This window comes from Coprinopsis cinerea (genome assembly GCF_000182895.1).
Source record: "Coprinopsis cinerea okayama7#130 chromosome 4 map unlocalized cont3.4, whole genome shotgun sequence".
Lineage (NCBI taxonomy): Eukaryota > Fungi > Basidiomycota > Agaricomycetes > Agaricales > Psathyrellaceae > Coprinopsis > Coprinopsis cinerea.
In genome coordinates this window covers 264,511-285,139 of record NW_003307541.1, presented here as the reverse complement: position 1 = coordinate 285,139, position 20,629 = coordinate 264,511, and the positions used below count along the sequence as shown (strand labels likewise).

The 20,629-nt window shown below is 52.4% G+C and overlaps 7 protein-coding genes across 7 annotated transcripts; 3 read left to right on the top strand and 4 right to left on the bottom strand.

Annotated features, from left to right (window-relative positions):
* Nucleotides 1-150: 150 nt before the first annotated feature.
* On the bottom strand, nucleotides 151-1,792 carry CC1G_02632 (tyrosyl-tRNA synthetase; the record flags this gene model as incomplete). Its single annotated transcript, XM_001840117.1, has 6 exons — nucleotides 151-294; nucleotides 352-945; nucleotides 995-1,200; nucleotides 1,257-1,472; nucleotides 1,531-1,551; nucleotides 1,603-1,792. The coding sequence occupies 6 exons, from the start codon at nucleotides 1,790-1,792 to the stop codon at nucleotides 151-153; spliced, it is 1,371 nt and encodes a 456-aa protein (XP_001840169.1).
* Nucleotides 1,793-1,992: 200 nt separating this feature from the next.
* On the top strand, nucleotides 1,993-4,836 carry CC1G_02631 (pre-mRNA-splicing factor ATP-dependent RNA helicase PRP43; the record flags this gene model as incomplete). Its single annotated transcript, XM_001840116.2, has 10 exons — nucleotides 1,993-2,182; nucleotides 2,232-2,345; nucleotides 2,397-2,455; nucleotides 2,534-2,655; nucleotides 2,707-3,662; nucleotides 3,720-3,869; nucleotides 3,927-4,002; nucleotides 4,054-4,176; nucleotides 4,232-4,592; nucleotides 4,647-4,836. Exons 1-10 carry the CDS (start codon nucleotides 2,051-2,053, stop codon nucleotides 4,834-4,836), a joined length of 2,283 nt encoding a protein of 760 aa, XP_001840168.1. The 5' UTR covers nucleotides 1,993-2,050.
* Nucleotides 4,837-6,580: 1,744 nt separating this feature from the next.
* On the top strand, nucleotides 6,581-9,145 carry CC1G_02630 (sugar transporter; the record flags this gene model as incomplete). Its single annotated transcript, XM_001840115.2, has 12 exons — nucleotides 6,581-6,732; nucleotides 6,795-6,991; nucleotides 7,050-7,116; nucleotides 7,192-7,320; nucleotides 7,378-7,528; nucleotides 7,590-7,709; nucleotides 7,763-7,898; nucleotides 7,953-8,326; nucleotides 8,384-8,534; nucleotides 8,591-8,672; nucleotides 8,720-8,871; nucleotides 8,940-9,145. Exons 1-12 carry the CDS (start codon nucleotides 6,623-6,625, stop codon nucleotides 9,143-9,145), a joined length of 1,875 nt encoding a protein of 624 aa, XP_001840167.1. The 5' UTR covers nucleotides 6,581-6,622.
* Nucleotides 9,146-9,758: 613 nt separating this feature from the next.
* Nucleotides 9,759-10,733, bottom strand: CC1G_02629 (hypothetical protein; the record flags this gene model as incomplete). Its single annotated transcript, XM_001840114.2, has 1 exon — nucleotides 9,759-10,733. One exon carries the CDS (start codon nucleotides 10,731-10,733, stop codon nucleotides 9,759-9,761), a length of 975 nt encoding a protein of 324 aa, XP_001840166.2.
* Nucleotides 10,734-12,074: 1,341 nt separating this feature from the next.
* Nucleotides 12,075-13,382, top strand: CC1G_02628 (hypothetical protein; the record flags this gene model as incomplete). The annotated part of the gene is made up of 7 exons (XM_001840113.2): nucleotides 12,075-12,104; nucleotides 12,162-12,201; nucleotides 12,261-12,350; nucleotides 12,400-12,662; nucleotides 12,740-12,855; nucleotides 12,923-12,969; nucleotides 13,033-13,382. The coding sequence occupies 7 exons, from the start codon at nucleotides 12,075-12,077 to the stop codon at nucleotides 13,380-13,382; spliced, it is 936 nt and encodes a 311-aa protein (XP_001840165.2).
* A 1,507-nt stretch (nucleotides 13,383-14,889) lies between these two features.
* On the bottom strand, nucleotides 14,890-16,728 carry CC1G_02627 (hypothetical protein; the record flags this gene model as incomplete). The annotated part of the gene is made up of 1 exon (XM_001840112.1): nucleotides 14,890-16,728. The coding sequence occupies one exon, from the start codon at nucleotides 16,726-16,728 to the stop codon at nucleotides 14,890-14,892; it is 1,839 nt and encodes a 612-aa protein (XP_001840164.1).
* Nucleotides 16,729-18,682: 1,954 nt separating this feature from the next.
* Nucleotides 18,683-20,527, bottom strand: CC1G_02626 (hypothetical protein; the record flags this gene model as incomplete). The annotated part of the gene is made up of 1 exon (XM_001840111.1): nucleotides 18,683-20,527. The coding sequence occupies one exon, from the start codon at nucleotides 20,525-20,527 to the stop codon at nucleotides 18,683-18,685; it is 1,845 nt and encodes a 614-aa protein (XP_001840163.1).
* Between the last annotated feature and the right edge of the window lie 102 nt (nucleotides 20,528-20,629).

Genomic DNA, 20,629 nt, shown 5'->3' with positions numbered 1-20,629 from the left:
GGCACAGCCACCTCATATTGGTTTTTAGTGTCAAGCGACCAGAAGGGGTATTCCTCATGTTTATGGGTCTTGATGGCACTGAGTGAGTCAAATAATTCTACTGAAATGCAGATGGATTTAGAGTCTATGGTACAAGGTATTTCTCTTCTTCTACGACGTGGCAGGGGGCTCCACTGGGAGTTGCTTGGCTGCCTCTTGCTCAGAATGCGATGGAGCTTGTCCATCGGCGGCTGGTGCAGGTGCAGCCTTAGCGTTCTTACCCTTTCCTGGGGGAGGAGGGTGGTAGACTTTCTCCTAAGGGAAAAGAGTGGTCAGTCGATGATGGAATCCATTTCAAAAGGGAATAGGCACCTTCTTCTTCTTCTTGACCTCGACCACAGGCGGAGGGTAAGCGAGGTCCGCGATCTTCTGCCACTCTTCACTCTCCTCGTAGACCTTGCGGATGGGCTGCAAGAGGTTGTTGATGTACTGAGTGACGGCGCCCTTCAAATCTCCAGGGTGGATCTTCTTGTCCTTGAAGTCGGCCTGGATCTGGGCAAAGTCGGTGTAGTGCAAGGATCCACCCCACTTCTCATCACGGGCAATGGAGAACACGCTGTCAGCGGGGGCGTCGTCGGTGACGAAAGGCTTGGGGAGATCGTCGAGGCTGCTTCCGTTCTTTTCGGCTGCTGCACGGTGGTCCTTCCTCAACTGGCTGATGGGAATTAAGACGGCGCCAACGAATGCGAGAACGCCGTTCTCCTCGATGTTACCCTCCTCGCAGAAAGCGGCCCTGATCTTCTTCTTGACGACCTCGGGAGGATCGAGGAGATCAATTTTGGAGTTGGGGTCTGAAGCTGACATTTTCCCTCCGCCGAGACCTGGGACCATGGCGTTCATCAAGTGGGCACGTTTGCGGTATCCTAGTCTTGGGAGGTAGAGTTCGGCGAAGGTGAAGATTTTGCGCTGTGGGATGTGAGTAGGGTTATTAATCAGTTGGGAATTTGGCGCGTACCTGATCGACACCTCCGAATTGGAAATCACAGCCGAGGTACTCCTCGTCGAGGGCTTGGAGACCAGGGTACAAGAGGCCACTGAGAAGAGGGCTCTCGACTTGCTTTACGACCTCGGCACCTGCCTTTTTGGCATCGTGTTCGGTCACGGTAGCGCAGAGTCGGTAGTTGTCGAGGTTGTATTCCTTGGTCAACTGGAATGTGGATCCTATGGACCAAGTTCAATATCTCAGAATGCGTAGCAAACTGAACAGACCGACGCACCAGTAACGAAAGTGAGCTTCTCCGTAGGGATATTCAGAGATTTGAAGACCGATCGAACGATGAACTCGTAGTACTTTGTTCGATGGGCGACAAGGTCCAAGGGCGCTTTCAAGTTGTCCAAGAAAGCATGGACGTCCGCAAGCAAGATTTTGACTTCGACACCAGCGCGAAGGAAGTCAGAAATCTTTGTCAATGGCACAAAGTAGCCGATATGAGCTGGAATAGCATCGTCATTTGGGTCAATTCAGAGATATATGAATTTCGGCCGACGTACGTCGTCCAGTCGGTGCAGTTCCTATAACCTTTGCTTAGATTTTGGGGCTAAGGAAAGTAGAACAAGACATACCCCAGTAGCACTTTGGATGTCTTCCCTCCGCAAGAATTCCCTTGATCAAATCTCCACCGAGAACCTCCTGCAACCGTCTGGTGATCAATTCGTATCGTTCCTCGGGCGTCAATTGGCCATGTTCGTTTTCAAAGGTCGTGGTAGTTGCCGGTGTGGTATCAGAGGTAGACACAGGGTTCGCAGTCGCCATATTGAACGGAATTTAAACCAAATTCCAGCCCAGAGATCGGTTTAAAGAAGAAAGAAGATAAAAGTCAAATATTATCTGACTCGTTCAGGGGCTCGGCAAACTCCGTGATGCGATCAACCTCGTTTTCGCATCCGCTCCGTAGGTTTTGGCTTTGCAGGCATTTCATTTTCCTTTCGACCTCCACAACAACGCCCGACGACGGCGAGTGTGCCCCGCCACGACCCCGACGACGAGCAAGCCCTGTAGATACCGACGACGATGACCGAGAAATCTTCAAAATCGTCGAGCAGCAAGCTCAGCGCCAACGAACTGGACATCATCAAGACCAAGGAACCGCTGTTTGGTTTGATGTCCAGGAAAGTCACTGGCGACCGTGTTAGGCTGGCCCTGGTACGTGTTGACGACGCTGTTGACGACGCCAAAGGCTGACTTTAAGCAGGAGAGCGATGTGAACTCGTTCACCAAGAGACCGCATACCCCACAATACAAAAAGATTCTCGAGGCGCGTAAAAAGCTGCCTGTTTATGCCCAAATGGATGAATTCTTGACGATGGTGAGCCCACCTTTTGTCAAAACCCAATACTCTTACTGACTTTGTGCCCAGTTTAATGAAAACCAAATCATTGTTATGGTTGGCGAGACGGGCTCAGGAAAAACAACACAGTGCGTTCTCAACGAATTCGTTATTCAGTTATCTCAAGATTCTAGGGTGTCTAGCTAACAAATGTTCTTCGTGAAAAGGATCCCGCAATTTGTAGCATTTTCAGACCTTCCCCACACAAAAGGCAAAATGGTGGCCTGCACGCAACCTCGACGAGTTGCTGCCATGTCCGTTGCAAAACGTGTAGCAGACGAGATGGACGGTAGGTCGCTTGCTGTGTTCTTCATGATATCTCAGCTGACCCGCTGTATAGTTGAGCTCGGTCGCCATGTCGGTTACTCGATTCGATTCGAGGACATGACTGAACCCGGTACCACATTCCTCAAATACATGACCGATGGTATGCTTCTGCGTGAAGCCATGAACGACCCGGAGTTGACCCGGTACAGCACCATCATCCTCGACGAAGCCCACGAACGTACACTCGCAACGGATATCTTGATGGGTCTCCTCAAAAACGTGGCCAAGAAGCGCGCAGACCTCAAAATCATTGTCATGTCTGCCACCCTCGACGCCCTCAAATTCCAAAAGTACTTCAGCATCCGCTCGAACACCCAGGCGCCGCTCTTCAAGGTCCCTGGTCGTACCCATCCTGTCGAGGTCTTTTATACGCAAGAGCCGGAACCAGACTACGTCGAGGCCGCTATCCGCACGGTGTTGATGATCCACAGAGCTGAGGAACCCGGTGATATCCTCCTCTTCCTTACCGGTGAGGAGGAGATCGAGGATGCCTGTAGGAAGATCAAGCTGGAGGCAGACGACCTGCTGAATCAAGACCCTGACTCTGTCGGCCCCCTCGTCTGCATTCCGCTGTATTCGTCCCTTCCTCCTCAACAGCAGCAGCGGATCTTCGACCCACCGCCACTATCACAGTCTGGAGGTCCTCCAGGTCGGAAGGTGGTCGTTTCCACCAATATCGCCGAAACCAGTTTAACGATCGACGGAATCGTCTACGTCGTCGACCCCGGTTTCTCGAAGCAGAAGGTGTACAACCCCAGGATCCGTGTGGAGAGTTTGCTCGTCTCGCCTATTTCCAAGGCGAGCGCTCAGCAGCGTGCTGGTCGTGCTGGTCGAACGAGACCCGGAAAGTGCTTCCGTCTCTATACCGAGAAGGACTTCATGAAGGAGCTGGAGGAGCAGACGTACCCTGAGATCCTTCGAAGCAACCTTGCCAACACCGTTCTCGAGCTGGTTAAGCTGGGTATCAAGGTCCGTGCTTCTTTTCCTTCTGTGATGGCCGAACTGAAAGTTAACGGTGAATTTCAGGATCTCGTTCGGTTCGACTACGTTGATGCACCCGCCCCTGAAACGCTCATGCGAGCACTCGAGCTGCTCAATTACCTCGCGGCTCTTGACGACGATGGCAACCTGACTGCCCTCGGAAGCATGATGGCCGATTTCCCTCTGGATCCTCAGGTATGGATGTTCTTTGATATCCGGACGTTGATCACCTTGCTCACTGGTCGAACCTAGTTGGCCAAAATGCTTATCGTCAGCCCGGAGTTCCGATGCAGCAATGAAATACTCACCATCACCGCCATGATGTCAGGTTAGTGCGAGTCTACATTTCGTCTATCAACCTTCTCAAGTTCCTTTTCAGTCCCCAACGTGTGGCTACGACCCGCTAACCAGCGTCGGGAAGCTGATGCCGCGAAGGCCAGGCTCACGGTTCCTGATGGAGACCACCTTACTCTTCTGAATGTTTACAATGAGTACAAGAACAGTAAGCTCTTATTCGCACTCTTCGGCTTGATTAGGTTTTCATGACCTTTCTCCAGATCAGTATGATAAGAATTGGGCCTGGAACAACTACCTCAACTCTCGAGCTCTGGCTCAAGCTGACAACGTTCGAAGTCAGTTAGAGCGGACGATGGAGCGGTTCGAGATTGCTAGTGTCTCGCTAGCCGACACGAAGAAACTCTATGTTGCTATCCGACAGGCGCTGGTCAACGGTTTCTTCATGCAGGTGGCCCATCGTGAGGGCGAGAAGGGCAACTACCTCACCGTCAAAGACAATCAGGTTGTCGCCCTTCATCCTTCTTGTGGATTGGAAGGACAGCCGGAATGGGTGCTGTTTAATGAGTTCGTGCTAACGACTCGGCCGTACATCCGGACGGTGACTGAGGTTAAGCCAGAATGGTACGTCGATGGTCTGGTTTGGCGGGCCTGATGCTGATGCTGAGAATTATGTAGGCTCCTCGAGTATGCACCCATCTACTACGATTTGAAGACGTGGCCGGATTCCGAGACGAAGCGAGCTCTGCAGCGCGCTGCGAACAAGAAGTACGGCACGACATATTCCAACGCGAGCGGCAAGCGCAGTGGGAGCAGCAGTAAATCTGGCACCCCAGATGCCCGTGAGACCAAAAAGGCGAGGAAGTAGATGATAGATGAGAGTTTGTTGTGCGTTTATCTAGTGTGAGTGTTCTTTGTCCTTGATGCCCGTTCGGTTTTTGATTGACTGTTGGCCACAGGTATTCTGTTGTAGACTGTCGTAATGTATTGTCGTGCTCAGGAGTGTCTCTCCCTCATTTGTTGGCCGTCGAACTCGGCTCCATTCAGACCATCTCCGACAAGTGAAAGTCCTTCCCATGGCGCTCTCTAACTTGCATTGCAATAGGCATCACATTTGGAATTTGACCCCTCGAGGTGATAATTCATTCCCGAACAATGGTCAGATGCTTACCAGGTTGACTGTGACAGTGCCAACAGTATGTCCATGCCTTGATGAGGTATGGCCGCTTTGCTGTGAACTGCATTGTATGCGTCGGCCTCGTGTTCGCGCGGATGTCGAGGAGCGATGTAACCTCGCTTGTCCACGCGCATTCACTGCGACCCGCGGGTTCCGTCTCACAGGGTTGGGCGACTGTATTGACTTTATGGCCTGGACCTCTGGCGCTGGTGTCACCGTGGATACCGGAGCAGTTTGTTCACGAGTTAGTGGATGGCGTTGGATGTCATTGCGGGTCGGGCTGCATGTGGATGTGGAGAACCTCTTCCCCACATTTTTTTCAAGCTGCCGAGCCCAAGCCCCAAGACCGCCTCCTGGTATTGTAGGTCATTGTTGTTCCTAAATTGCCGGTAATTGAGGGATGATCATTGTGCAGCATCGTATTCGGCATGCTAGGCGCACACCGCCTCCCGTCAATCATCTTGGCGGGTTTGGCAACCTCCCTCCCAGATTATCGTGAGCTTGAAACCCGACTAGGCGACAGATTGGGTCTAAACTCTCAGAAGCACGGCATATCGCTCACGTACGAGTCTTGGTTTGTGATTTGGTTCTTCCTCTCTATCCACCATTTGGCTTCTTATCGTAAATCCCAGTTCTATCGGACCTCATCATGGCCAGATGATGTTATGAAGCGCCGTACTCGGCACAAGTAAACTTCCGCCATCCGTATTCAATAGAGGGACATGGTCGTACTCCATCTAGCTCCAATGTTTGCGAGCCAGTTTTAGTCTGCCGTCAAAGGTAAAGGCTTCGCTGCGCTGGGTTTCAAGGATGCGACTGACCACTTCAATTTTTCTGTAGCTATAGTTAGTCGTCCGACCCTCGTTGCGGAGTTGTGAGCTTTCCTCGATGTACAATTCTCTCGCTTTGGGGTGCGGTGGAGCCAGAGTCCCCGAAATTTGGACTTCACCCGTGTTCCATTTATTCGGGGTTGATGTTGTGATCGAATAGAAGAACTTCTTTGGGCAATAACCGCCCGTTCCGTACGTCATCTTTTCTGGGGTACACACTGTAGTCCCTATCAAGGGCCGAACCTTGAACATGTCCTCAATTCTTTCTCTCATCAAGAGGGGACTCGGAAAGCTTCCTGGTCGCCCCATGACCGCGGGTGTCAGATGGCGAAGGGCTCTGGCCCAGTTCCCTAACTCCGATTAGGTGCGTGGATCTTTACTTTTGGTCATCTCGAATCTAACAAGCTCCAAGCGATGGGCTCAAATTTAGAGTAGACAATGCTGGGCAACGCAATCGTGTTCGAAACGTGCTTGATCGCAACAATTTTTTGGTTCTTCCACTGTCCCATTGAGGAGTTTTCGCATGACCCATCCCTCTAAAGTATTAAAGGGACGACCCGGTTCGCAAGGGGAAGCCCAGGACTTCTTTCCGCTTTCCCCAAGTCCACCCGTACACCTCTCGGGCCCTGAACAGAGCCCCGCCGCCCATGTCTACCGACAAGCATTTAGGAGAGAAAGCGGGCAGCGATCATGATGAGAAGGTTGTCGCCACTGTGGCTCATCGCTCGGTCGATCTCGCCAACAACGTAGAGGCACGGTACGAGCAGCTCGTTCGTTGATTTGCTATGGTGGTCGCTGACCTTGTTCTTGTTCATGTAGGATCCAGAATCCGCTGCATGGTATCCCGGAGGCTACCCTCCTCAGGCAGGCTGAGGAGTTCGCCATTGATCATGGTTTGGAGGACAAAGTTGACCTCTTCAAGAAGGGCGCCCTCCTCGCTCAAAACCCTGCCGATTTTGAATCCATTCCTGGAATGACGGAGGAGGAAAAGGAACATATCCGGCGGGAGACCACTCGTTCGTTGCAACTCCCTTTTGAAACGACCATGATTCGAAGTGACGCTCCTCGTTTCAGATCGCTGGAGTCAATCAAAGGCTCTCTACATGACGATCGTGATTTGCAGTTTGGCTGCTGCAGTGCAGTGAGTACTATACTCATCTGGTTTGCGCTCAAAGTGACGGTCTTGCTGACTTTTTGTCTTTGCATTTTCGAACAGGGGTTGGGATCAAACAGGTTCCAATGGCGCCAACTTGTCATTCCCCAAGGAGTTTGGAATTTATACAGAGGATGAGAATGACCCGAACAAGGACAGATATGATTGGATTGTGGGTATCGTTAACGCGGGGTAAGTGGATACGCGACTTGCTTCCATGCTGTCGATTCACGCCATCGCACCCCACAGACCCTATCTCGCCACTTGGGCCATCGGTTGCTGGCTGACAGATCCTCTGAACCATTTCTTTGGTCGACGTGGGACGTTGTTTTGGTGTGGTATCTTCTGCACGTTCACCGTCATTGGACAAGGTTTGGCCCAGACCTGGCCTCAGCTTTTCGTGAGTCCCTTAATCCATATGTGATCTGATAAATGCAGAGTACTAACTTGTTCAAACACAGGTTTGCCGACTTCTCCTGGGACTTGGTATGGGGCCGAAAGCCACCACATCTCCCGTCTTTGCCGCAGAGAATGTCCCTGCCAACATCCGTGGTGGTCTCGTCATGTGTTGGCAAATGTGGGTGAGTGGAGTTGGGGTGCGTTCCCGCGTTCAGGCGGTTGACAGGCGCTTTAGACTGCTTTTGGTATCTTCCTCGGCTTCTCCGCCAACTTGGCTGTGCACAAACTAGGCGATATTGCCTGGCGCTTAGAGCTGGGTTCTGCCTTCATTCCTGCCGTACCGTTGACGATCGGAATCTACTTCTGCCCTGGTGAGTTTGCCGTTGAGCGCTGGGATCCCAGTACATAGTAACCGCGACTTCTAGAATCGCCGCGTTGGTTGATGAAGAATGGACGATACAAGAAAGCCTTCCGATCCTTTGTTCGACTCCGGAATAGCGAGCTGCAGGCTGCTCGCGACATGTACTATGTCCATTGCCAACTGGTCGAAGAGTTCAAGGTCCTGAAGGGCTCCAACTATTTCACTCGATTCTACGAGCTCTTTACTGTCCCTCGTGTCCGCCGCGCGACCCTGGCCAGCTGGGTCGTCATGATTGCCCAGCAAATGTGCGGTATCAATATTATCGCGTTCTACTCGTCCACCATCTTCCGAAATGCCGGCTACTCAATGACTCAAGCTCTTTTTGCTTCCTGGGGCTTTGGATTGGTGAATTGGGTCTTCGCTTTTCCGGCGGTGTGGGTGAGTCTTGTGTCCTCGTTGCAGAGTAGTCCTTCAATTCCTAATGTCAATCCCCAGACCATTGATACCTTTGGTCGAAGGAACTTGCTGCTGTTCACATTCCCCAACATGGCGTGGACACTGCTTGCCGCTGGTTTTTGTTTCTTCATTCCCGAAGATAGTCCAGCTCGAGTTCCTTGTGTCGCACTTTTCATCTTCATCTTTGCAGGTCGGTTTCTTTACCCCTCTTTTTCCAAGCCGTGGCTCACCCAGTTTTTTCGTCAGCCTTCTACTCTCCTGGTGAAGGACCTGTGCCCTTTACTTACTCTGCCGAAGTCTTCCCTCTGACGCACAGAGAAATGGGAATGTGAGTGTCATCGCTGTGCCTTTCCTTCATGGGCTAAACCTTCCTAGGTCCTGGGCCGTCGCCACGAACTTTTTCTGGGCATCCGTCCTCTCCCTGACGTTCCCTCGCATGCTGTCTGCGTTCGGGTCTGTCGGTGCATTTGGGTTCTACGCAGGGCTGAACGTCATGGCGTTCATCATGATCTTCTTCCTTATGCCAGGTGCGTCATTGGTCTTTATCTATTACTATCTGTGGAACATTCAGCTGACCATCGCCCTTCATCCGCAGAAACGAAGCAGAGAACGCTGGAGGAGCTCGACTACGTCTTCGCCGTTCCAGTCGCACAACATGCCAAGTACCAACTGTCGGAATTCTTGCCTTACTGGATTCGACGTTGGGTCTTGTTCAGGAAGGACGCCAAGCTCCGACCACTTTACGACTTTGAAGAAGTCGAAGGTCGTCGTGCGAGCGATGAAAAAACATCTTCTGTGTAATGAAGTTATTCTTGGCCTTTCAGGACTCCCACATTGAAATGCCTGTTGCTATCTGACCTGTATATTGGCTGTAACATTGTAATACTACCCTTGGAATTCTACATTTTCTTGTTCGTCCTAGATCAATGCGTGATGGTACTGGCTGGACTGCAGTAAATCATCTTGTTGATTCGGCCGGACGTCCTCAAAATGGCTTTCTTCTACTTCACCTCGCCGATCGTTCTGGGTAGGCGAATGCCGAATCCCAACCGTAGCCCTCAGGCCTACGTTGGGCAAGGACCTACCAGTATTTGACAAGAGACTGTGGAGGACCACGTGGACCATACAAAGAACCGGGTCCCACAGTGGGAATCGAGGGTGATTCCGTGTTTCCATAGGGAGACTGAGACCTGCCTCATTGAGAGTGAGATGGTCGCGACTAGTCACTCAATGGCGGTTTATACTACAGCGCTCAGGACCCCGCAGAGCTCTTGTATTAAACGTGTTTAAATTACGGCAGATATTACATGAATTATGGGGGATAGTAGTATATGTGAAGGAATTAAAGAATCGAATACTAGAACACTTATCTCAAAGTATATTACTCAAAGCAGCCCCTGCCAGTCTCCCGAGTTCAAGCCGCACCGGTACCACCATGTACGGTTTGCACATGACGCTGTATCGATCCCTCGTTCCCTCCCTCCCTATCCGAAAAGGGACGGCAACCGTAGGGGTCAATAGGACACCTAGCACGCGGGATTTCCGGCATGTAATGTTTACCTCTCAACAAGTGTCTCCTAAAGCTCCTAAACTGTATATCTTGGTCGCAGATTGGAAGGAGTCCGCCTCCTGCCACGTCCGATCCGAGTCTAGCGGCGCGAGCTCTGGGCCCGGGTACGGTCAACCAGGTGCAACGAACCCTATGGGTGGAGGACGTGGAGCCACCAGGTAGATGGACGGTCTGAACGTGGTTTACGATACTTCCTGCGGGATCGCCTCTGAGAACAGGGACGTGTTGTCCACAGGCGATCCATTGGTTGGTGTTGGGATCCAAGTTGGCAAATCGGCATGTGACGGTTGTAGTGGGCGTAATGTTGATAGGCTGGGGAGGGTTTCCGCCGCTGATGACGACAGGTGCCAACGGTGGGGCGGCGGCTTGGGCCAGCGCCAGAGGTCCGCGGTTCTGTTGGTGTGGCGGATGGGGGAGGGGATTCGAGACTGGGTGTGGAAAGACAGGATGTGGATAAAGGGTTGGTGGAGCCCACGTTTGAGGTGCTTGTGTCGCCAGAGGAGCTGCAGGAGTGAGCGGTCGACCACCAACCTGAGCTTGAATGTCACTCGGAGCCGCTGCGTCGCCAGAGGGAGGATGGAAAGCAGGAACAGCCTGAGGAGGAAGAATCAAGTGGCCAGAGGCGCCCGCAAGGATTGGTTGACTGAAAGGACCAAAGGGAGCATGTTGAAATGGGGGTACGTAGGGAACGTGAGCCAGATTTCCGTTGTCATTATTTTCGGGCCCAGAGTGCCCCAAAGCCTGGAGGAGATCATGAATGTTTGTATTCTGTTGATCGTTTTGGACACCTTGTTCTTGCCCGCCTTCAGAGACGTTCATCGGAGCGCTATGTTGGAAGGGCATCATTTCTAGAGATGGAGCGTAATACAAGGGCTTTGAAGGTGTGCGTATGCTGTTGGGCGGGTATCTCGAGAGAGTAGTAGGTCGATGCGGGTATGGATTCCAATTTTCCAGTCGAGCGAGCTTAAATAGACGTCCTAGAAGTACGCTTTGACCGACCTCTTTGACCCTCCTATCTTCCCTGTCATTGTCCACTGTGAAATGCCAACGAAGAACTTGACACCGCCTCGAGCCTCGAGGTCTACCAGGCCACGGGACCGGTTTTCCACCAGGTTACTCATTGTTGACAGCGGTTTGAACCAATAGTCGATTGAGTGCTTTTATTCCTTTGTGTGGCACCCACTTTGACCAAAGATTGTTGCTCTCTGTTGTTTGTGCCATTCCCTTCTGTTTTTCCCCGTCTTGAACGTACTAGAATTGAGATTGCCGATTAGTAGTCACGAGGTTGAACTTGCCCCTGCCGGTGTCATAGATGGAAGAGCCCTTGACTGCTGGCAGGACCTTGATTCTACTTGTGTGAGGTGGGTATATAAGTCCAAGACTTTACCGAAGTGTTCAGTTCCTTGTATAACGCAGTCAAGGGAACGACCTTATCCTTGCCTTATCCTGGAAGTGGGCTAATTTTGATGGAGTCGTGATCAACGATGACTAAGCCCCGGCGCTTATATGTGATCCGAAAACATTAGCGCCAAGTTCCCCACAGCGCCTAGCGGAATTTTTTTGCCCTCGTCGCTTCTGCGTCAGGTGTCGGGAGTACATGTACTGAATATACATCCAAATTATCCAGCGTCTGGAGCGATCCCAGTTTATTTTCGTTCAACAGACATGATTTCGGGAATTGATGCCATCAATAGCTGCAAACCGGTGGACGACAAGAAGTACCCCTGGAGAGATTAGAAGTTACAGAGAAGATCTATATTTTTCCCTCGCCACGTTGATCTTATCTGCGTGAGCATTGGTGATCGCAGCCTCCAGCGCCTTGGAATGCGCCGCTGAGATTCGATGATGTGCGCATACGTCATTCATTCGCTCAGGGCGATGATCTCCTCTGTAAGTCCACCCAACCGCGCTCCATTCATGCGTAACCTGTACCACCGATTTCCGTCTATACCCATAACAAGTCGGCTACCTTTGCATCATAAATAAGTAACCATTTTTACATCGGGAGTGTACCAAAATTCTTTAAATCCTGTGCCATAAGAAACAGTTTCTGTGCACAGGACGGTTCAACGGCTGCTGGCTCGCCCCAAGTTTGGAAACACCCAACTACACTATCCGACATCAACCATCAACTAACAAGCGTGCCGGACGCGAACCACGATGCTTCTCCTCTCCGTCCTCCTTATGCATGTGAGCTACCCCGTTCTCATTGACGACGATTCAAAAGAGCTGATTTCTTGTTTCAAGACGAATATCGATGGGGGTGAGGGATTTGAGGCAGACCTTTGTAGGCAGTGTTTATCGCAAGGACATGTTCTTGGCATTGACCAAACTTCTCGTTCCCAGTACAGGACCACCTGAGCTCGATCCAACGGTTCCCTGAATCGTCTCAAAGGTCGTCCCTCGTCTCTCTAGCTCGTCCTGGGACCCGACAAGGTATGTCGCCCCTCGTCCGCACCAAAGACGGACTCCTTAACGGCTTCAGAAATTCGATGCACCGATCAACCACCTTCACCAAAGGTTGCGTACCGGAGGATCAACGAGGTCTTTTCCTCACCGACTCCTGAAAGCGAGACGGAGCTCGAGGACACTACTACCCCACCTTACGAACTTCCTAGTCCCGTCATCCAGAGTGCATCGGTACGCAGCCCACGCTCTTCTTCAAGCGGTCCTTCCCAAGCGGACGAACCAGGGTCCCCGACAGAACGCACACCTCCCAGCCCAGTAAGCCCTTCCTCTCAGGACAAGGTCGGCCTTTCACTTCCTTCCCTCCTTCTCCCTCGAAAAACCCAACCTGGTATCTAACAAAACTATTGGACCTGCAGCCCAGCTCGGCATGCTTCACCAAAGTGGTGATGACGAAGTACAGCAATCCCCCTGGGTATCGTGCGAAGAAGGTCAAGTTCCACCAGTGTACAGTCTGCGGCAAGGCTTTTCCTCGGTACGCATCGGGGCTTCCATGTCGATTTGAATGACAAGCCTTGACTGAATATTTCCCTCTCCAACAGTCCAAGCGGCCTCCGTACCCACATGAACACGCATACCAAGGCTAAGCGTGGGTCCCCCCTGGTCCGACCCCGCGTCCCCAACAGCTAATAGTAACACTCCCCCCTCACAGCCTATCCCTGCACTTGGGAAGGATGCGACAAAACCTTCTCCGTAATCTCCAACGCTAAGCGACACTACCGCACCCATCTCTCCGGGGGAGCACCCATCGACGACCAACTAACCGGCCCCTACGTCGTCGACTTTAGCGAACCAGTCGTCCTAGACGCCTCGCCTCCCGCCAGCCTGAGCACTGGCACCAACGGAATACCCAGCAGCAGCAGCGACTCTCACGGCGAACAAGGCTCGCGTCGAACGCCGGAGACGCCAGTCTGCCTCAAATGGCTACCTCCCGGCTCGGATACCCGTCGTTCATTGACCAAGTCTCCGGTAGTACCCTTCTCATTCTACTCGCCCTCGTGAAGCGCAGAGAGTTTGCTCACCAGATTCACTCCACACAGGTTTCCAACCGCCGTTGAAGACTCGTTTTCTCAGCTTTCATGAAAGGACTCTTGCACGGATTTCCACTCATATATGAATGATCGTACGTAGTTACATGTAACACTAAGGGGTAACAGGCGTCGTAAAAAACATAGGGTACTTATCTTTTCGTGGGGACAGTCTTAAGTACACTTCATTTACTGTATTTCTACAATACATGTGGTGTTTCGGGACAAGACTGAATGTACCGTACCCCCAGAGGTGGCGCTTGAGATAGCACCAATCCGCAGAACCGCAGTGACGAGCTTTTGTGCAAGTTGTGGTCCAACATGACGCAAACCAACGGGAGTTGTGCAGGGGCTGGTATAAGGAAGGCGCACCAATTCTGAAGACATGTCCACAAGCCTGGCTCCTCCCCGAATTGATAAGATTTAAGAAGACTAGCGCTGGAACTGCCAGTGAGCGGTGGTGGTGGATTCTGGGGTTTGAATCCAAATATGTCACGACGGCCTAAAGCGGCGTTGTAACTCGGGTGGCCCAAGAGTGGGTCCGAGAAGCGTGCAATGAACGTCCCAGGACTCCAAACGCCCCAGATTTATGTAAACGATGCGGGTGAAAATCGGTGGGATGCCCGCAGGTGGCACTGGCATACCCTACTACCACGACGCCTGCTTTAGGTTAGCCTCCGAGAGACCATGATGATCCAATCGAAGTAACCCAAGGTAGTTGGATGTTGCAATGGATGACGAGGTATTTGGGGAATTGCAGCGGTCTCCTGAGGAAAGATTAACCTGATGTGTGGGTCACGACGAAAACGTTCATACCTAGTACGTGCGATTATCCACCAGTATGGAAGCGAAACTCACTGATCCCCGCGCCTCGATAAGGACATCTAGATAGGTGGAAATAAGGTCGTGAAGCGGAGACATGATCATCTATTAAGGCAACGTTGGAGGGAGCATCATCAGACGGGTGCATCAAGGCCGCCGACCTGCCATTCACACTGGCCGTCAGAGGGCCAGATGAGATCCACGGAACCAGCTTACCTGGCTTTGTGCAGCGATACCTAGGGGCTCTGATTCATATTGGGCCTGGATTATGCTATCAGCCGTTTCCGACTATCGCTAATCCTGGTCCCCAGATTGCAGGACTAAACCACGATGTTGATCATGCGACCGAAAGACCGGTAAGAGGGGAGATGCCCGTGCTGGCCACCCCTTGAAGTGTCGCAATGCATGACGAACACCCACTGGGAGAAGAGGATTCTATTATCCCGATGGGAAGGGGAAATGGCAGAACGGGTAGAATACAAAAGCGCACATCGCGCATCTTTGTGGTTTGTGGAGCATCCGATACTGTGGGATCCACTGCTTTCGTCGTCTGACAGACCTGAGGCCAAGAATGAACAAGAGTCAAATGGACAAGCGTTCACTATCTCCAACTTCAAGTCAGTGGAATCGTGTCATCGTCCAGCAGAACCCCGCACCATCTAGGCACCCATAGCAGGATTCCATTGGAGAGCGGCCAAGGTCGTGGTGTCTATCGCTGCCCAAGCTCCCAGAGGTTTTCCCCATTCGAGCTTTCCCTCGAATCTATCCCAGTCGATACCGTCGTCCTGTGACATCGAGGATGAAGAACCATCCGCCTTCGGTTCCCGCCAGGGGAAGATAACATTGACTTTGGACAGCGTCGCAATGTCACCACCGGGCTTCCCGAACCGCCTACGCCCACGGATGAAGTCTTTGATCTCCTTGCATCCGACTTCGTCGCGAGAGTGGAGTTTGATTCGGAAAGACGAAAGGCGGGGGCAAAGAACTGCCGTAGATGCCTCCGTTGGGGTCAACTGGGCGAGAAGATCAGCTTCAAACATCGTCGGTTCGGCTGTCCAGTCAAGTACTTCCTCGTCTCCAAAGACCATGTCGAAATCGCCATACCACGATGTGTCCGCTCGAGGACGGACAGTCTGTTCCGGTGAAAGATCGAGTTCCTCGACATTCTTTGCCAATTCTAAACATTGGCGGAGTTCGGGGGTCTTCAGAGTCAGATAGTCGACCTTCAGAGTCTTGAGGTTCGGGCCACAGTGACGCATGAGTCGAATTAAGGGAGATGCCTTCGTTGAAGGGAACTTGGAGCTTGAGAACGAAAGGGAGCGCAGTGCTGGTAAACGAAGAGAGTCGACCAGTGGCTCCAACATAGCCCGATATTCCTGCTGAAGGTGAAGAGTTTCGAGATGATGGAGCGTCACGGTCCTGCCGGTTTCATTCTCCATGTCCGGCTCAGGCTCTCCCAGTGGTACAGCGTGAGGCATGAAGTGTATCCGGAGACAACACGTTTTGAGATTGGGACACCGGCCCAGAATGTTCACAGCTTCGCGTGCCGTGAATCCCTTTACACCACCATCTTCATCCAGTGTGACAGGGAAGCACGTCAAGTCTGTTATGTTCTCCCATTCTACCGATAACTCTATTAAACGCTGCGGGATGGATTCGACGTGTACTGTCCGCAGGGTCGGTGAGGCGATGATACCGTTGGCAGGGATGCGCGACGATGCATTGGTCGCGGGGAAGGGGAAATCGGAAAAAGGGTTATAGATGTTGATATGTATGACGCGGAGTTCTGGCACTTGAGAAGGGGGGATGGAAAGGACCCTGTTAGCGATACGTTGTGTGGTCGAAAGCTTGAGACGCTGTAGCTGGGATGCCCGCTCTTTGAGGATATCTAACAACTCCGCGACGACTTCCTGGTCATCCTCGTCGGAGAAGGATTCGTCGTTTGGGTCGGTAGCAAGGGAGATTGAGAGCTTGGAACCTTTTGCACGGTTGAGCCAACGGGTCACGGCTTGGTTGCGATGTTTCATCCGTCTTGTCCAGCTGTCGATTGGCGGTGTTGTAGAGCGGTGGAAGAATCGCATTGCAGGGACAGTGACGACGGGAATGTGAAGAGATGACCACATGGCCGGAAAGTTCAGGACGATCTCTCGCCATTGTCTGCAAACCATGGTGAGAAGCAGCGGTGCTTGGGAGGTGGACATAATGGCGTTGTGCTTATCGGGCAAGCAGTGCTGAAAGATGGTGCGGGTGACATCCAAAGGCATTCTGCGTATAGGGGACAGTAGTGCACGGTGGTTGTCCACAAATTGAAGGTATCCATCTCGCTTCTTCGCAGCAGCAGCCAGGGCTCGCTCGGCGGCTTCCACTTTCCCTTCCAAGTCGGCTAGATGGGGAGTGAGGTCGCCAATGTAATCTCGAAGATGGGCGATTTCTGAGTCAGAGGGCGCATAATTGGTCCCTAGATGCGGCGAAAACGGGGACGACGCGATGGAATCCATGGCGTTGAAAGGGTTATTTCCTGTCAGTGCAGTTATACGGAACTTTCAGCCCAGTGCCTCGACCACGCGGAACCCTTTGCTTACGTATGTCCATGACTTGTGCTTGCTTGCCGGGCGCCTGGCAGCTGCGTCAGACTCAGATTGAAGTCGCGCGGCGCGTTCTTGTCAAAGGTAGGTAGACGCTAGTAAAAACGTGCCACAACGACTTTGTATCAGTAGTCAAGCTCACCGTTGATGGAATTCTCTGGACAGAGAAGGCCAGGAAAAGAAAATGGAGAGATAAAAGCGAAGCCGTCTACACAGACTTGACGGCGGTGTTGGCCATCATCCATGCAGAGAGTCAAATTTCGCCCAAGATATGCGCCTAGATCTTGAGCGCTTATAACATTCAGACTCGTATCCAGGCCAAGATTGATATGGGCGGGCATACACATACGATTAGAGATGGTTGTGGTTGCGGGACAAGATGCAATTTCGTCTCCCAAGACCTTCATGCGTATTTGCAACTCCGGTTTTAAATCAAGCGGGCTCTTCCGGAGCGGTCATTTCGATTCTATGACGTCATCGTTCGATTCCATTGCTTAAAGGCATTGCTTAAAGGGGCACTGGAGCCCCTGTCAGCGTGCATGAGATGAGATTAGGCGCTCAGCGCTTACACCTGGACCGACCCAGCGCAGCTACTGGCTCATAGCCACACAGGACCCCCTATCTGAGCAGTGGCCGTGCTCTGGACTTACACAGACAGACAAAGGAGCTAGTCTACCTCAACACATAGTAACCTACACGCGTTAAGAACTGTTGGTCGTGAAGCTTCGAAGGGTTATTCAGATTCTACGTAGGTAGATTTAATGGTTCCCAGACTATGACGGCGCAACACCGAAGACGACGACGCCGACGACCCTGCCCAGGCGGGCCGCGGGGTGGTGGACCTCTCGTCCTGCTCATGCGGGATGGAGGCAACCGCCTGTGTGGGGTCAACCTCTCTCCTGCTCGCGCGGGATGGAGACAACCGCCTGTGCGGGGTCAACCTCTCATCCTGCTCACGCGGGATGGAGGCAACTGCTCATGCGGGGTCGACCTCTCACCCTGCTCGCGCGGGATCGAAACAACCGCCTGTGCGGGGCCGGTTGTCGAAACCCGCGCAGGCGGGACTCATCCTGCGTCGGCGGGGACTCGCCCGCCCGCGCAGGACACGCAGGAGTTCCCCAGGAGATTCTCCTGGGGGGCGGACTTATAGTGGGAAAGCGACACCTTCTGTGGTACGTGATGAAAGAACGGTGCAAGCAAGGCACCTGCAGGCAACGGCTATTTGGCTCTGTGTTGCAAAGTTGGAGTACTCCTGGGAAGCCTTGGAGGACCATGCTTGCTGTCAGAATTAAATAAGCGCACGGTAAGCATCATCGAGACAATAATGGGAGAAAGTGTAGACGGATAGAGGAGCATCCTTGGTCCGGTCTAGCCCACCGTACCTGTCTGTGGTAAGGCGCTGAAGGAAGGAGGATTTTATTTTGACTAAGTGGACAAAGAACCCCGCGGAAGGTATAGAGATCTCGTCGGGTTAGTCGGCCTCCGCACAACAAAATATGCGGATGGCGAGGTAGACTCTCTATTTCCAAAGGGCGACAATACCTCATCGCTGAAGACCTCACGCTTTACATCGATTCCTTTCTCAGAAACTTTCGGAGTTTTTTTCAGGTTTGCAATAGCTGTTGCCGTTCACGTCCTTCGAGTTCATCTATATATGTATGCGATCTCGATCTCAAAACATTAACCCTCCATCACAACTGTAACAAGGATTAACTGCACGGAGGCAACAAAGTGAACCTTGCGTTAGTAAGCGCTCAGAAAGTAGACCGTGGCCCTTCGTCTGCATTCCTTGCCAAAGAGGGGGGAAAGGGGATGAGTACCATGATACAGGTGACCCAGTGGAGTAGAAGTACTGACCAGAAAGCAATTACAAGCCCATGCAAGGATCCCAGGTCCTCTTTTCTATTTCGGCGTACTTCAAGTTGTCGTCCCTTCTCGCCCATTGAACTTCCACTCTCAGCCCTCCCAAGTCAACATCTGGGCCCTCGCGTAAGGTGTCCAACAGGCTCCCCTGTACGTCTTGGCGACTGCTTTCCGAGTTGAGGTTACGTATGGCAGGAAAGAGTACCTTTACGCAAGTGAGTCTAGGACCCCCTTCGCCCATTCCTCCCCGAAGGCGCCTCGAACGAATGAAAGCGACCAGGTCGTCTTGGTTGAACTCTTTTCTCGACCCGAGTCTGACACAGAGGGTAGACAAGTTGGGACAGAGTCTATCCGATGATGTCGCAGCCATCGCCGCCAGCACGGAAGCGTCGAAATGGGCGGTCTGCGGACGTAGCGCTGAATCACTGTCTTCTTCGTAATGATCGTCCGAGCTGTCCCAGTACCCGTCAGCGCAGACCATTCTGCTTCCAAAATGGGGAGGCGATGGACCGATATCCAGCGTCTTGACATTTTTCGCCAGCTTGAGAACCTCCCGAAGCTCCGTCGTTGAGATGTACCGATGCTGGAACGAAAGGGTCTTGATGGTCTGACTGTATCGCTTCACGAGGCCTGGAACAGGTGAGCGACCTATCGCACGGACGTCATATGCATTGAAGACGGATAGGGTGTGTAGGGCAGGGAGGTCGAGGTCGAGGTCGGACAAAGGCGGGAATGGCGCGCCTCTCTTTTGGATCCACACAAGCGATTCGAGACGAGGAAGGGTGACATGGATTGGACCACTAGGTTCGGGCTGTGACGCCGTTCTGGAGGTCCCACTGATTGTCATGACACAGGTCCGGAGGTTTGGGCAACGAGAGAGGAGCTTGAGAGCCGACCGTGTATCCAGGCTTGCCTCACTGCACATCTCGTTCCGGCTTGATAAAAACGACAACTCGGTGATATTCGACCAGGAAATTGGGATTTGGAGGAACGTGCGAGGAGGCACCCAAACAGACGCGATTCGGATCGAGGTTAGTGCTTTTGAAGTGATGAGACTGCCCGGGGTGAATGAGGTGATTTTACTCCTGGGTTTGGACCTACAGAAGTCGAGTTCGAGAGAGCGGAGTCCCCGTGTCTGCATGGCTGGCGTATCCATGAAGAGAGCCAGAAGGTTGGTGGGGGCCGAAATTTGAAGATTCTTCCATTGTGGCGAGTATCGTTGGAGCAGGGAAACCTGCGCCTTCACCGGTTCCTGAGAGCATGCTTCGTAGAAATACCCTGACTCTAGTCGGTCCACTGAGATTGAGATGGACAGCTTGAGACTTTTAGCGCGACTGAGCCATCCTTCGACAGCGCGATTCCTTTCTTCCATCCGCTTTGCCCATATCTGTTTTAGAGCGTCGGTTATAGCGCAGGAGGGCGCACCTCGCCGGGTTTGAAGGCGGGGAAAATCGGGGATAGGAATGTGGAGTGTTGACCAGAGGAACGGGTCGTTCAGAGCCACCTCGCGCCATTGACGACAGACCAAAGGCAACACCAACGGCGCCTCGGATAACGACATGATTCCATTGTGGTCCTCGGGTAAACAGTGTCGGAATATGGTGATCAGGACGTCCGGAGGCAGCCGCCGAATGGGAGACAGTAAGTACCGGTATTTTTCGATCCTCGAAGAAAGGTCGTCACGCCGTTGCTTCGCAGCCTCCAAAGCTTGGAGAGCAGCCTCGACGTCGGCGTTGAGAATCGACTGTTGTTGAGCCGAGATTTCCAGATATTCTTGGATCTGGGTTCTTTCCCAATCTGTGGGTGAATAGTTTGTATCTAGAAACTCTTTCAGAGGTAAGAGGTCCATCGTCGAAAAATGCGCTGTGGTGGTGGTTGCGAACCTAGTTTTAGCGCTCAGCCAAAATCCTCGATCCTCCGTATTTGGATTTGTTGTGCATGGCGATCCGAA